This window comes from Heterodontus francisci, chromosome 40, assembly GCF_036365525.1.
Source record: "Heterodontus francisci isolate sHetFra1 chromosome 40, sHetFra1.hap1, whole genome shotgun sequence".
NCBI classification, from domain to species: domain Eukaryota; kingdom Metazoa; phylum Chordata; class Chondrichthyes; order Heterodontiformes; family Heterodontidae; genus Heterodontus; species Heterodontus francisci.
In genome coordinates, this window is record NC_090410.1 from 7,510,531 (window position 1) to 7,526,225 (window position 15,695).

The 15,695-nt window shown below is 45.3% G+C and overlaps 1 protein-coding gene across 3 annotated transcripts in view; it reads right to left on the minus strand.

Annotated features, from left to right (window-relative positions):
* Positions 1–14,746, minus strand: part of clasrp (CLK4-associating serine/arginine rich protein) — a 41,747-nt gene extending 27,001 nt beyond the window's left edge. For 2 of the 3 annotated variants that reach the window (XR_010969803.1, XM_068018960.1), the window contains exons 1-13: positions 14,665–14,746; positions 14,086–14,160; positions 12,894–13,034; positions 12,659–12,756; positions 11,363–11,464; positions 9,222–9,301; positions 8,496–8,580; positions 6,117–6,259; positions 4,403–4,499; positions 3,752–3,830; positions 3,546–3,619; positions 2,177–2,218; positions 431–649 (exon numbers count right to left, since the gene is read on the minus strand). Coding sequence is in view for 2 of the 3 variants with exons in the window: in XM_068018960.1 (XP_067875061.1) it covers positions 431–649; positions 2,177–2,218; positions 3,546–3,619; positions 3,752–3,830; positions 4,403–4,499; positions 6,117–6,259; positions 8,496–8,580; positions 9,222–9,301; positions 11,363–11,464; positions 12,659–12,756; positions 12,894–12,992 (1,118 nt within the window). In the remaining variant the exon portion in view is untranslated. The remainder of the gene's footprint in view (positions 1–430; positions 650–2,176; positions 2,219–3,545; positions 3,620–3,751; positions 3,831–4,402; positions 4,500–6,116; positions 6,260–8,495; positions 8,581–9,221; positions 9,302–11,362; positions 11,465–12,658; positions 12,757–12,893; positions 13,035–14,085; positions 14,161–14,664) is intronic. The other variant, XM_068018962.1, reaches the window with a different exon arrangement.
* Between the last annotated feature and the right edge of the window lie 949 nt (positions 14,747–15,695).

The following is a 15,695-nucleotide window of genomic DNA, read 5'->3' on the forward strand; positions in this document are numbered from 1 at the left end:
CTTGATTCCATGGGCCGCTGTCACAGGGCTCAGGGATGACTAATCGCCAAGGGCTTGCAGCTTGGGTGCCGTAATGCTTCAAGTCAAAGCTCTGCAGATCAGATACAGTCCGAATCTCCCTCAGACATAGTATGCCCTACTCTTTTGCAATGTTGGAATTCCTCCAGTCTCCTCTCTATTCCAGAGGCTTTTAAAAGCCACGCTTAGTGTCAACTAACTGCTTTCTGATTCTTCTCAGCTTCTCTATTCCCCTTTTCAACAATGACAACGTGCCCTGTACTGCGTGAGGCCTTGGCCACTCTCAAAATTAAACTAAATACAAGATCGTTAAACACAAAAGCTTCCCTCTTTGGAAGTTCCAACCTTTCACCCTAGAAGCACAAGCAGCGTCTTTGGGAACGGTAAAGGAATGATTTTGAAAATTACCGACCGGGAAGAGCTGGTATGACCTGTGCCAGAGCTTTGCAGCGAATTGGAGGTCCGGTGCCTGCCCAACGGGGCCTTGGCTGGGGCCACTCCAGCCTGTGCCGTCGACCCGCCCTCGTCCTCGCTGCCCCCGAAGCTTGTGATGTAGGTGATCTTTTCCTCGTGGGTAGGGGAGTTCGAACGTGACCGCGATCTTGTCCCTGAGCTGGATTCAGACTGCGACCTGAAAGATCCACAAGCATTAATGCACTTTACACTGAAGGATTAGTGCAGCAAAGCGCCAACACTGCCCATTAAGCAAAAACACAAAGGTTAATGTGCAGAGCAAAGCTGCTCTACTGAGCCATCAACAACTCCCAATCACAGGCTTGCTTGCAGAGTAGAACTCCCTCTAGACTGCCCCAATCCTAACCTTAGAAGATCATCCCTGACTGCATCAAGGTAACACTCCTAGTACTAGCAGTATAGGGCAGATTTAGGGACAGTTTTACGCTGTGCAACAATGATCACTAGGAAATAGCAACACAAAATGCTGCCCTCCAGTAATCCCAGAGACCATAAATCAAACTGGATTCAGCAAGACAGAAGACATTTGGACAGCTGTATTACTGTCTAGCATCATTACTTGCAGCATACAGACTCATTTATCATAAACGGATGACAAGGTAACCTTGTTGGGTGCGATTGGGAGTACAGACCACAGACTGGGTGCCATATCTATACAAATTGGAATGAACTGCATCATTTGAGCACTACAGATATGCTATAAACTCACAGGTTTTGGAAAATGAAAATTTCAGGTAAACTGATTTCACTGAAAGGCTCAGCCTCCTCTACATTCAGTATGACAATCTGCAATCGCCTGCTCCTTGGAAATAAAAGTGCGGCCAAAACTCTGTGGAACTGGAGGCTGCTGTGAAAGTGTATTCCAGCATGAGTCCACTGGGGAGAAACCCAGAACAAATGGGCACAATCTGAAAATTAGAGCTAAGCCATTTACAAAAATCAGGAAGCATTTTCTCCCCCCCCACGCAAAGGGTAGTGGGAATCTGGAACACGCTCCCCAAACGGGCTGTGGGTCAATTAAGATTTTCAAGACTGAGATCGATAGATGGTTGTTAGATCAGGTTATCGAGGGATTATGAAGCAAAGGCGGGTAAATGGAGCTGATGTACAGATCAGTCATGATCTAACTGAATAAACGGAACAAGCTTAAGGGTCTGAATAGCCTCCCCCTCTCCCTATGCTCTCTGGGGCAGGGAGAAAACAATTTTAGCTAGAAGTACACACTTATTCAAGAGCTACAGCAGGGAAAATCATGCCTAGCACCCAGCCCTAATCACCAGCCAGTGACCTCAGCTGGAAAACGTTTGTGTGTATATGTCGGATGAAGACAGGATCAAGTTAGGCCCTTATGCCTCCCTTCACAGCATGCCAGCACTCACTGTCTAGCCTCACAACTGAGGTAGCAGAGGCTCCAGAGCCTGTGGAACTGGACAAGGAATTCATCCTGTTTGGAGGGAAGGAAACTGATGCAAAGAGGTGGGAAGGAGGTGTTTTCAAAAAAAAGCTCTCTTTTTTTATTACTACTCCTCCAGCTTGCCAAACATCCAGCGTAGTTCTGCAAATCATTTCTGAAAATTGTTCACTCTATTTGTCGCTCTTTGATATGCAGTACACTATACAGGAGCAGACTGCTCTATTTGTTTGAACTCTCTTATCTGTATTTCAGTCCAGGCTATAAATTTACCTTTTGTATGGGTCATACGTCGGGCTGTCCCTCCTCGCATAACTGAAAATGAAAGGAAATACATCAAACACCGATTCTTAATTGCGTCTACCCACCCCTCCTTCTCCCCTTCGGTGATAGACCCTGCCGATAGGAAAAGCCAAGCACGCCTGCCTGACATAGTGGCAGCTCTGTGTCATGGAATGGTGGGAGACAGCTTCAATCCTTCACTCCACCAAAGTCTTAATCCCTCCCGTGCACTCCAGAACCAGGTGCCACCCATCAATAGTAAGAAAGGTCAGACAGGAGTGTCCTTAAGTGTCAGCTGATAGCACCATCGCCTCCGTGTCGCAAGATTGTGAATTCAAGTCCCCACTCCAGAGACTTGAGCGCAGAATCTAGGCTGACACTCCCAGTGCCAGTACTGAAGGAGGGCTGCACTGTCAAAGGTGCCGTCTTTCTGATGAGACATTAAACCAAGGCCCCGTGTGCCCCCTCAGATGGATGTAAAAGATCCCATGGCACTCTCTCACTAACAGTACTGTGGGTGTACCTACACCCCAAGGACTGCAGCAGTTCAGGAAGGCGGCTCACCACCACCTTCCCAAGGGCAATTAGGGATGGGCAATAAATGCTGGCCTAGCCAGCGACGCCCACATCCCACGAACGAAAAGAAAAATGAGCAGGGGAGTTATCCTCAGTGTTCTGACCAATATTTATCCCTCAACTTATATCACTTAAGAAAAAAATCTGCTTAGTATCACTGCTAGTCGTGGGAGCTTACTGTGTACAAACTGGCTGCCATGTTTCCCACATTACAACAGTGACTACACTTCAAAAAGTACTTCATTGGCTGCAAGGCACCTGCGGACGTTCTGAGGTTGTGAAAGGTGCTATATTAATGCAAGTTCTGCCTTTACTGTGGAACTGAGCCTATAGAGCAGAACGTTCCCCAATTGGATTCTTGGTCTGTGCTGACCTTAATTGGGGTGGCATGTGGGGACTAAAACCCTTGATGGGATGCACAGGTGGGGACATTGGGTGAGGATAGCTGTCCTGAGTTGTAATGCTTTCCGCAGTTGAATAGATTGGCACTTACTATCCCGTCTCACAGATGAAGAATGGGTCCTTGGGTGAGGTACCAAAGAATGGAACTGAGCCCTCCAATCAGCACCCTTCAGGATAGAAGGGGAGAAACCAGGCAAATCTAAAAAAATGTTTTCTAACTATATGTGAATCTTCACCAGGCCAGTGTCATGCTGACAAACAGTGGCCATGATAAGGAAAACGGAGCTTCTAATCTGTTTTTCTCTTTTTTTGTTTAAACGATAAGAGGCTGGGCTGAAAGGAAAAGACTATGAGCTGAGACACTGTGGAAAGTGGTCTGTACCTGGGTGGGCTGATCTTTCTTCCCTTCAACCGCTTCTCTCTGAATTCTCTCCTTTGCCGACGCGACCTTCGCCCCTGCAAACAGAAAACACTGCAAAATAATTATATTGCTCATCTGAGCCAAACGCTGGCAGCTACAGCAAAGTCTGATACGCACATCCTCTCCCACTTGTTAGGTACAAGCAAAACAAGAATGAACGTCCTTACCGAGTACATCGCCTTCTCCTCCTCCAGGGCCTTGGCATGCTTAATTGCCTCCACTTCTTCTTTGTCTTTCCTCAGCATCCTTCAAACAGAAACAAGGATCGGTTTTAAAGTCCAACAACAGGCAGCTACCCTCTATAACATAGTGACAGGCAGTGAGGGGACAGGCTTGGTACCCTGCAGGTGTTAGTGATCATTCCTCTCTGCACTGTCTGCTCAGAGACTGTAACCAGATCACCTGCCCAGCCTCTCCACAGTGCATTGATGTCTGACTTTGAGGGAGAAGACAGGAGATGGAGAAATCCCCCTCGCCTGAAGGCACTTCTCTTGTGGGGCTCCTGTTCCATAAGCTACCTTCTCCCAACCAATCATTCTTCAGGGAGCCTTTTCCCCCTTCTGCTTACAAGTGACTACACCAGGAAGTACTTCACTGCTGTGAAGCCTCTTGGGAGGCTGTGAAAGGTGCTGTATAAATGAGAGTTCCTTAACCCAAAGGCATCAAGCCCAAATATAACCCTTAATAACCTCCCCACTAGAAGACCAACTAATTTAGCACACACTCGGCCTAAACCAGGAACCGTTCTGCTGTGACAGGCTGGAACCACACGAGATGGTGCCTCTGTCAACTGAACGACAGGTTTGTTTTAACCTCACCTGACAAAGTCACCTTCAGACATCCCATAAGTGGTAGCAAGTTTGTTCAGCTCCAAAGTTTGTTCAGAGTTTAGTTCATCAACGTCCACTTCAACATCTTAAGGGCAGGAAGTAAATATTTCAGAAAACTTAACAGACGAATGAACTAGACTAGCAGCAAAAATACACCCTGAAACACGCATCGCTTTCAAAGGTAAAGAGGGAAACCACACGCTCAGAAACAAATTGAAGACACTCTCTCTTCCCAGCCAATTATTTTGCAAAAAAAATAACATTTACATGACAGGTTCTCTGCATAAACCAGAGCCCGGTCACCTTTATGACAAATCTGTAACAAGTTTCTATTTAATAGATGCATTCGAAGATAAGCACACGAGGGAGAAAGGAACCGGAGGATATGTGGATAAGGTGAGATAAAGAGGGGTGGGGGGAGGTGGGAGGCTTGTGTGAAGCATAAATACAGGGATTGACCAAATGGGCTGAATAGCCTGTTTCTGTGCTGTACATTCTATGTAATATAAAGACCTCACTGCTCGACACGTGCAAACCATGTTCATGAGGTGTGATTTCTGTTGCAGTAAATTCTGCCTCCCGGATACTTTACTGAGCACGTGTATACACATAAGTGTTAATCCCTGCTCCAGCCTTCTGTCTGTGCTGCTCCAAAATCAGTTACTGAGATGCACACAAGGAGACATCATTCTCCCTGCATTTATTGCAAGGGCATATAGCTGGCCCCTAACTGAGTGTATCTGCAGAGATACGGTTGTTATTGCCAGATCATTGAAGGTAAAGTACAAAATTGTGCTGTTGCTCTTCCTTCCTCACTGTCATAACCTCAATAGCTCAGCTGGCTACGGCAAGGATTATACAGATCAGGAAACCCCAGTTTCGAGCCCTGGACAGTGCTGAGATCGCAAGTATATCAGGCAGGAGAAAAATCTAACCAGGGCTCCCATTCCTCTGGTGAGGACAGAATCAGACTCAGGTCTGATTACCCACGTCCCTCAGCCAGGTAGCCGACCGACACTCAGGTGTGAAGAAGGGGTGAGTTCCCGACAATGCAGCATAATTGTGGAGCTGCACTCCTGAACGAAATCAATGCTTTCAAGGAGTTAAAGAGAGAAGGCAAAAAAAGAAAAACGCAACTGAATTGGGAACCCAAATGCTACCAGTGTACAGAGTGGTGCTCCAATATGTAGAGGAAATATATTAATACCCTTGCTTTAGCTTAACTGCATCACAATAATACTTCATATAACTAGATGGAGCACCCACTTACCCTTGAAATACACTGCAGTTTAATTAGCATCTTTAAGGGTAACAAATCTTAAACTTTAACTCAGGATGGAGACGCTCTGTCAGAATAGAATTCCTTCAAAACGTCTGCATCTAAAAAATTAGCCTGTTTTTTTTTCTTTTCAAACACTGGACTGGCCTGCTCCGTATTTCCAACAATTCCTAACCTTGTTTCAGATTTCCCAATTTTATCTTCTTTTTAACCCATTAACTTTCTCTCTCAAATTTCTTTCCTTCTGGAAGTCAGACTAGAGCTGCCCAAACCCCAGGGAAACACACGGGTCTCCACAGAGGTCAGAAATTTGACTTTTAATGTTAAGAACTGACTAGATCCTTTCCTGTTTAAACATTCAACATCACCTTCTGCTGCTATTGAATTTTAGGGCCAGTGTTCAGAGGCACTGCAGTAGCTCACCGATGTCTGGGATCTCTTCATCCGAGTCGCTCTTCTCATCTGAATCCTCCTCTTCGTCTTCGTCCCTCTCCTCAATCTTGTCATCTGTGGTTACTGAGCTGTCATCATAAGTGTAGCCAATCGATGCTTTCTTTTCTGCCAGTCTGTTAAGGAGCAAGATGGACAGGTGATTAACTGGTCATTCAGGGGTGGGGGGGGGGAGAGAGGCAGGTCGGGGGGAATCTTGCTGCGCGCAAATGGCTACCGCATTAGCCTAAGTAACAGTGCCAGAACTTCAATGTAGTTCATTAGATGTGGAACTCTTCAGCACATTTCTTTACCCAAAGAGTAGTGAGAATGTGGAACTCACTGCCACATAAATTAGCTGAGAATAGCATTGATCCATTTAAGAGGAAGTTAGGTAAGTACATTAAGGAGAAAAGAATAGGATAACACCAGCATTGACCTGTTGGGCTGAATGGCCTGTTTCTGTGCTGCAACTTCTTTGTAAACTAATTCTATGTAATTTCAAAGAGATGTGAATAAGCCACTACATAAATTAAAGACAAAAACAAGAAATGCTGGATTCACTCAGCAGGTCTGGCAGCATCTGTGGAAAGAGATGCTGCCAGACCTGCTGAGTGAATCCAGCATTTCTTGTTTTTGTTTCAGATTTCCAGCATCCGCAGTATTTTGCTTTTACATAAATTAAAGAGCTTTCTTTGACTGAACTTCTGTCTGCATCTGGTCAGTGCTCAAAGAACAACGGTTAAAGATTTCAGATTTCATTTCAGGCAGTCGAGGGAAAGGCAGTGGTTCAATTTGAACCCTGATGCAAAAGAGGACAGGAAAACAGACTTTGTCACCCAGTCTTTTCCAGCACCAATGTCAACCTACTGTTTGAAATGAAAGGCATAAGAGTTCAAAGCAAGAGGGATCACTGCTTTGTTAATACATTATCAACCCTGCTACGGAATTCAGAGGCATTTCAAACCCAAGTATTTCACACAACGTGTTTGTCAATGTGGCAGCAGAAATACTTCTTAATCTTTCCTAATTTTACCTCTTGCACTGCTGAAGCCTCAGCATTTCATGGGCAGTCCTGGTCTAAGTGCCCACTGTTTGTGAATGCCCGTAAACTATTTTACTGCAGCGGCATCACAGCTGAGCCCCATTTGAATCCTCATTTGGATATTGATCAGGAGTAGGAATGCCTGCATATACCAGAACTGAGAATGTTATACCTATTGGGAAAAACTGAACAGGCTGGGGCTCGTTTCTCTAGAAGAGAGAAGACTGAGAGGAGATCTTTAAGAATATGTAAGGCTTCGATAGGGTAGATGTTTCCATTTATAGGTAAGACCAGAACTGGGGGCCGTAAACACAAGATAGTTATTAATATATTCAACAGGGAAATTCAGGAGGAGGAATTTCTCTACCCAGAGAGTGGTGAGAATGTGGAACTTGCTACCACAGGGAGTAGATGAGGCAAATAGCACAGATGCATCTAAGGGGAAGCTAGCTAAGGACAGGAGGGAAAAAGGAGTAAGAACATAACATAATAGGAACAGGAGTAGGCCATTCAGCCATTCGAGCCTGCACCACCATTCAATGAGATCATGGCTGATCTACTTCAACACCATTTTCCTGCACTATCCCTGTACCCCCTGATGTTTTTAATGTGTAGAAATCTATCGATCTCAGTCTTGAACATACTCAATGACTGAGCCTCCACAGCCCTCCAGGGCAGAGAATTCCAAAGATGCACCACCGAGTGAAGAAATTCCTCCTCATCTCAGTCCTAAATGGCCTGCCCCTTATTCTGAGACTGTGTCCCCTGGTTTTGGACTCCCAGCCAGGGGGAACATCCTTCTTGCATCTGCCCTGTTGAGCCCTGTGAGACTTTTGTATGTTTGAATGAGATCACCCCTCATTCTTCTAAACCTCAGAGAATAAAGGTCCAGTCTATTTAATCTTCCCTCATAGGACAATCCCTCCATCCCAGGAATTGGTTTGGTGATCCTTCATTGCATTCCCTCTACGGCAAGTATACCTTTCCTTGGGTAAAGAAAGTAGAAGGAAATGTTGATGGGGTTAGATGCAGAGGGGTGGGAGGAAGCTCATGTGGAGCATACTAACACCAGTATGGACCTGTTGGGCCAAATGGCCTGTTTCTGTGCTGCAAATACTATGTAATAGATTTCCCTTCTCTTCCTTCAACCCCCTCCCCAGCTCAAGAGGACATCAAGGCCAACTGCATGGCCCCGGTTGACATCAACTCACTCAACACAAACCTTGGCCACTAAGGTATCAGAGAGTCTGGACAATGAGAGAGAGACAATGCACAGCTACTTCCTGTTCCATCCTTCCACCCTCCCTCCCCCTGGACTCTGCACATACTTCTTCTTCTCATCTTCGTTGGGTTTCTGCATGCCCCCGTACAGCTCGTCGATGTATATCTGGTACAGGCACTGCTCCTCAGCAACTGAAACACAGACAAAGACCAGAAGGTTATAAAAAAGGGAACGAACACTGGAAAACTGAAATCCAAACAAGAATAACTGGTTCTGAAAGAGAAAAGACAGTTTAATGTTTCAGTTCTGACAAAGGGTCAACCCTTCAAATATTAACCAAGATGGGTAGATACAGATAAGCCATGATCTAACTGGATGGTGGAACAGGGTTAAATGGGTCTGAATGGCCTCTCCTGTTACGATGTTCCTAACCCACCTTTCCTCCTTCAGGTGCCTGCTGTGTATTTCAAGCATTTTCTGTTCTTTTATCAAGTGATTGGCACTAGAACTGTAATGGTGGAACTGTAACTACCAGTGCAGGTTGAGCAAAATTCATTTGTATGTCTTAAAACAGAACATGAAGTTGATTTCCCATAGCACTGTCCATGGACAGTCAGGAGAAGGTGCAAAACAAAATTTACACGGGTGATACGAGAACTGAGAGGGTACAACTTTCAAGAAAGACTGAACAGGCTAGGCCTCTTTTCTTTACATTAGGGCAACCACCAGCTTGGTCAATTTACCGGTTATTAACTATCGCGACAGCTCCATTAACATAAAGTCAGCTAAGTTCAACTGGCCACATTTCTGGACAAATGGAATGGAAACTTACTGCCTGCAAAATCGTTCTGAACCAGACCTCTGTATCGCTCATAATTACACTTCCGCTCATCGTTGTCATGATCTGGAGAGCTGGATAAAAAAAATAAACGGTCATCACAAGTTCCAATTGTTATCTTTTCACCAAAGATACAGGGTCTGTTCTTCAAACAACCAAAATGGTTTCATCGGGTGACGTTATTTGGGTTTGCAACTTCCCAAACAGGTTTGTGTGAAGCTCTGACTATATACACTTGTATACGGAGAATTTAGAACTAGGGAGCATCGTCTCGGCTATTTAGGAATGTAATGAGGGAGAATTTCTTCTTCACAGGGTTGTGAAACTCTGGAATTCTCTACCCCAGAGGGATGTGGATGCTCAGTCATTGAGTATATTCAAGGTTCAGATCAACAGATTCTTGCAATCTAATGGAATCAAGGGATAGGGAAATCGGGCGGGAACGTGGAGTTGAGGTCAAAGTTCAGACATGATCTTACTGAACGCAGAGCAGGCTCAACAGGCCAAATGGCCTATTCCAGCTCCTATTTCTTATGTTATGTGTTATCCTTAAATCTTAGATGAGCAGTCACTCTAGCCATTGGGCTTCCATACAATGAGTTTGAACCCCAGGTCTCAAATTGCATTGTTCAGTCCTTCACAGATGTTTAATGCACAACAGCATAACTCTCAATATTGACAAGGAAAAAAGCAATTAGGTAGGAAGTAATCCTTACCCTGCTGAACAAACCAGAAATCTATATACATGCACAGTGAATAATCCTTATCCTGAACAAACCAGAAATCTATATACATGCACAGTGAATAATCCTTATCCTGAACAAACCAGAAATCTATATACATGCACAGTGAATAATCCTTACCCTGCTCAACAAACCAGAAATCTATATACATGCACAGTGAATAATCCTTATCCTGAACAAGCCAGAAATCTATATACATGCACAGTGAATAATCCTTACCCTGCTCAACAAACCAGAAATCTATATACATGCACAGTGAATAATCCTTATCCTGAACAAGCCAGAAATCTATATACATGCACAGTGAAAAATCCTTACCCTGCTGATAAAACCTAAAATCTATATACAAGCAATGGGAGTAATCCTTACCCTGCTGAATGTGCAGCAGCTCCATATAGTTAAGACAATTTAAAGGTCAGGAAGAATGGGAATATCAAATTGGTCCAAGGGAAATGCACTGCAGGACACGTATCCACTCTTATTCATAAATCAGACTTAAAGTTGCATACCTTTATTGCTTTAGAATTGTTAATTATACAATTCTACCACTGAAATGTACCTTTGCACAAGACAGGCTGACTGAGTGCTAATTGAACATATTCGCAGGCTGTGTGAAGCTGAGTTATAATGAGGCATGGCTAGCTATATTTCCCAACCACACACTCCGCAATTTCTTTCCCACCTATTTTGAAGCGGGACTCTTACTGGGCTAATGCTCCATTACAATCAGCCCACCACAATCCCGCCCAAGTGGCTACTATTCACTTAGACTGCAAACTTGCGTGGGCTAGTGAACTGCAGGTGGCATCGCAACCAAACTGGATCCTGTCATTTGCTGACCACATCCCTGACACATACATACATGCACACACGTGCACAAGCACACACATGTGCACACACACATTCCAGATGGAGTTATGGACAGTGATCAGAAGCGAGAGCCCTGGCTCATTTTTCAACCCCCCCACCCCCTTCCACCCTCACTCCAAGACATAGCGGCCAACCTTGACACCCCAACTGCTGCCACGCTTAGAGAAGGTAACTCAGCAGAGCTTGATTCATCTGTGGGACCTTCCCAATATGTGTGGCCACCTAGATCACCATGCAATGTGTTTGGTCACCAGGCCTTTGGGGAGCTGAGTGACAGCCTGGATTAAGGTCACTATGGACTCTTCCTTGCAGAATATAATTTTGCATACCTTCCAGTCATACACATCAAGTTCAGAGAACAACCCCTCAGTCTTGGAGATGGAGGAGTGGCATTTGGATTAAAAGCCTGTGGTTCCTGTGACCTCTTAGAGGAGGCTGCAAGGGGAGACGTTCTCTTTATCTGACAAATAAAGAGAAAAGAAGATCCCCTCCTTCCGTCAGGTTATACATGTTGATACTCACAGAGCGCTCAGGAAGGGCGGGGTATACTCCAGAATGTAATCCAGATGTGCCCGAACATCAAATCGATCAATCATGTTGTTTGTATCACCCTGCCAGGGCATCCTAGGAAAATAAAAACATGGAATAATGAGCAGGACTGGGCAACCAAGCACAAAATACCGTGTATAGCTAATACTCCCGCTGCCAGTACTGAGGTATCAGCCTGGATTATGTGATCAAGTCTCTGGGATGGGTAACTGAACCCACAACCTTCAGAGGTGAGAATGTGAACCATGGAGCCAGGATATTATAAATCGTTGGTACGCATTCACTTCCTTTTGCTTTTTGATAGCACTATATGTTAAAACTGCCTCGGTAAATATTTAGAATGGAAATTTTGTATGTAAACATGAGCCTGTAACAAAATAGTTGGGACTTCAGCTAACAGGTGGAGCTGAGGAGTGAGTTTTAATTAATTATTAAAATGGAACAATTAAAATGTGGAGGAGCTGCATAATCATTTAAAGCAGCCTGTGTGGGTGCTGTACAATGCTGTAATGATGCCCTATCTCCATGACTAGATCCGAAGCTGACCCTGCAGCTTGGACCCTTACTAACACACACAGCACATGAGCTCCACAATGTGCGACAATCTTACTCAAATCCTCAACTTGCAACATAGAGTACTGTGTAATTTATCTGTCTACTCTTGTTCCTATCTCTTCCTACTGTTACATACAGAAGATAGCCTACTTTGGGTCACCCAACAGAAGGCATGCTAATCACTGAGCAGATAGCAGCACCAAGGCATTCCTACTCAAATTAGCATCCCCAGCAGACAGAAGACTGAACATAGCTGAGAAAAGGAAGAATATTAGGTGTCTGGTGTGGCTCAGTGGGCAGCACACTTGCCTCTGACTCAGAAGTTTGTGGGTTCAAGTCCAGAGACTTGAGCACAAAAATCAAGGCTAACACTCCAGTGCATTGCTGAGGGAGTGCTGTGCTGTCTTTTAGATGAGATGTTAAACCGAGGCCCCAACTGCCCTCTCAGTTGCATGCAAAAGATCCCATGGCACTATTTCATAGTTCACACCTGGCCAATATTCATCTCTCAACTTCATTATCACCTTGCTGTTTGTGGGAGCTTGCTGTGCACAAACTGTCTGCCCGTTTCCTACATTACAACACTTCAAAAGTACTTCATTGGCTGTAAAACGCTTTGGGATGTCCTGTGGTCATGAAAAGTGCGCTATAAATGCAAGTCTTTATGAGTCTGTTAGGTGTCAGATTACAGTAAGCAGACACATTACTACTCACATGTTGAGAGGACTCTCTGCAGCGAGGGCCACGGCAGAATCCAGGTGGATTTTACATGCCCGACCGTGAACTTGCAGGAACTGCGCTGGATCTTTTTTCTGGAAATCAAAGATTGCAGAGCACTGTTTACCTCGAAAAATTGATTTTCCGAACTGTTTACCTTAACATTAACTGACCATAATGTTACAAAACCCAAACCAAAACAGTAAGCATTATAACACGGCAAAAAACTCACAATCTTTTCGTAGTACTCTCTGCGCCGCTCCGCGCGCTTCTTGTAGTCCACCATCATCCCGCGCAGCTTCCGCTCGTGCTTCCGAGCCTCGTGCCACATTCTGAATTCCCAGCTTGACGCAAGTTACACAAAACGGCAAATCTGAAGAGAAAGGAAGTGATTTTATTTCAATAATCAGCTTCCAACAACATCAGGGATGCTCAAGAGGCCAGAATTACAAAAGCGCAGAATTCTCGAAGGATTACAGGGCTGGAGGAGGTAACACAAGAAGCAGGCAAGGCCATGGAGGGATTTGAAAACAAGTGTGAGAATTTTAAAATTGAGGCATTGCTGGACCAGAAGCCAATGTAAATCAATGAGCACAGAGGGTGATGGGTGAACGGGACTTGGTACGAATTACGATGTGGGTTGCAGAGTTTCTCATGTGCGCGCAAGTGTATAAATAAATATCACATACATATATACTCCCCCTCTGCATTTCAGAGGCTACCCTGGCCACCAGTTGAGGACAGTTCGTCAATGTTGTCACATTTCCGGGGATGATGGATGCACGCTGAATCAGAAACTGAAGCACAGACTTGCAGGAGACAGAGCATGAAGCACCGATCAACAACTTGCATTCATCTAGCATCCCCAACATCCAAAGACAGATGACTGCAGATATATTGTGGCCAATGGAGGACCAAAGGCTGTGCATTTGGGTGTTTGAAAGTACAGTCCTAAGATACTTGGGGGGGAGGGAGGAAAACTTATTTTTCGAGCTGGCTCAGATGCAGAAGGAAGCGAGGTTGGAAGCAGGTATGGAGAGTAACCAAGGGGAGGAAATGTGAGATGGCCACGAATACAGGTAGTTTACATGGAGGGATAGGTTTAGGGAGAACAGTGAATTCAAAGGCCAGGGGTTGAGGGGAGCCGAGAGAAAGCTTAAAATCACGGAGGATGAGGACGTAGCTTAGAAAAATGACCCAAGGCATTTCACTGAGACATGAAGAAAATGGACATGGTGCCAAGGGAGATATTAGAAATGCCCAAAAATTTGGGCTCTAAAGAGGAGGACAATAAGTTTGGGGGATTTCATGTATTCCTGTAAGTGGGACTTAAGCAGCTGAAGACACAGCAGCCAAAGGAAAGGGATTAACACTTCAGCTCGCCCAACCTTTTGTGTATCACTGTAAAAACATTATTTACTCACTTCTCCCGTGCTGGGGGCACAGAGCAGCTCTGCAAAAGGAGGTGAAAAGTCAGATAGTTGGTAGCGGCATTCAACCTGGAGGTAGGCAGAACAAGGTGACAGCTATGAGTAAGGAACAACACTCACTCCACAGCCAATGGAAGTATTTCTATGGAGCTGAAACTTTTGAATCTGATTCTCTCTCTCCCCTTCCACAGGGTGCTCCCAGACCCAAGTGATAGCCAGTATTTTGTTCCAATGGGTTGTACATTAAAATGCATTCTGCTCATTGTGATGGAGATGAAAGGTCTTTGAGATGATTCCCTGGCTCAGGGGAGTAGTGACTCCTCTCCCTCCTCCCCCCCAGTCCCAACTCTGAGGCCAGGCCCAGAGTCCAGCCTCTGCTCCCAGGCCCCATTCCCTGCCCCTCCTCCCAGAGCCAGGCTCTGTCAGGCCCACAGGCCGGGACCCAGACCTTTATCCCCCAACTCCTCTCACCGTTGTCGGCACACATCTTGCTCCCCCCCCCCAAACCCCTGGCTACCCCTCTCTTCCCCCCCATCAACTGCTCCCCTCCCCCTCTCCATTTGCAGATTTTACCTGAAGCACTACCAGCACTCCGCCATCTTTTCTTTCCCCCCACTTTCTGGTTGCTGAGACGACAACTTCCGCCCCGCTTCCCTGGCCACTTCCGCCCCGCACCAGGTACCGCAGCGAAAAGAACCCTCCCTCCGCAACTTTGCTGCAACATTAGTTCCGCGGAAGGAAGCGCTAATCCGTTACATTGGCCCTCCTTTGGAAAATGTCAGCTTAGGGTCCAGCTCCCACCCCACCACCGCTAAAACACATGGAAGTTCATAAACTGACACTGGGTTAATCTTATCCCTAAGTCTGCAGTAGTTGAAGACAATATTAATGACGAAAAGAAGACGTGCATTTATATAGCGCCTTTCACAACCACAGGACATCCCGAAGTGCTTTGTAGCCAATGAAGCACTTTTCCAAAATGTAGTCAGTGTTGGAATGTAGGAAATGCAGCAAACCAATTTGTACACAGCAAGCTCCCGCCACTGTTAAATAACCGGATAATCTGTTGTTGTGACGTTGATTGAAGGATAAAATCAGACAGGACACCTTCCCCACTCTGAAATAGTGCCAAGGGATCTTTTATATCCATATGCAAGGGCAGGCAGGGCTTTGGCTTAACATCTCACAATAGTGCCAGATAATGCTCCCTAGATTTTTATGCTCAAGTGTGACTCAAACCCAGAACTTTCTAAATCAGAGGTCAGAGTGCTACCCACTGAGTCACAGCTGACCCTGACTATTAACTAGCCAGCTTAAGTCCATGGTGGAATGTAAAGGGGTAGACTTGGCATCGGGAGCAGAGACTTCTTCTGTACTTGGCTTCAGGTAACCCTGCAAATCAGTGCTGCAATAGGTTGGGTTCCTGCTGGCTGGTTAAACCACAGCAATCCTCTGTATGCATATTGGAGTCGCCTTTTACCAAGCTACACCTAAGATCTTTGGATTTCAACAAACTGGATGAGTTTCGAGTGGAGAAAATGTGTGCTCCACATCAGGCAATCAGAAAGAAAAAAAACTTGCAATCACAAAGCCCAATTCACAAC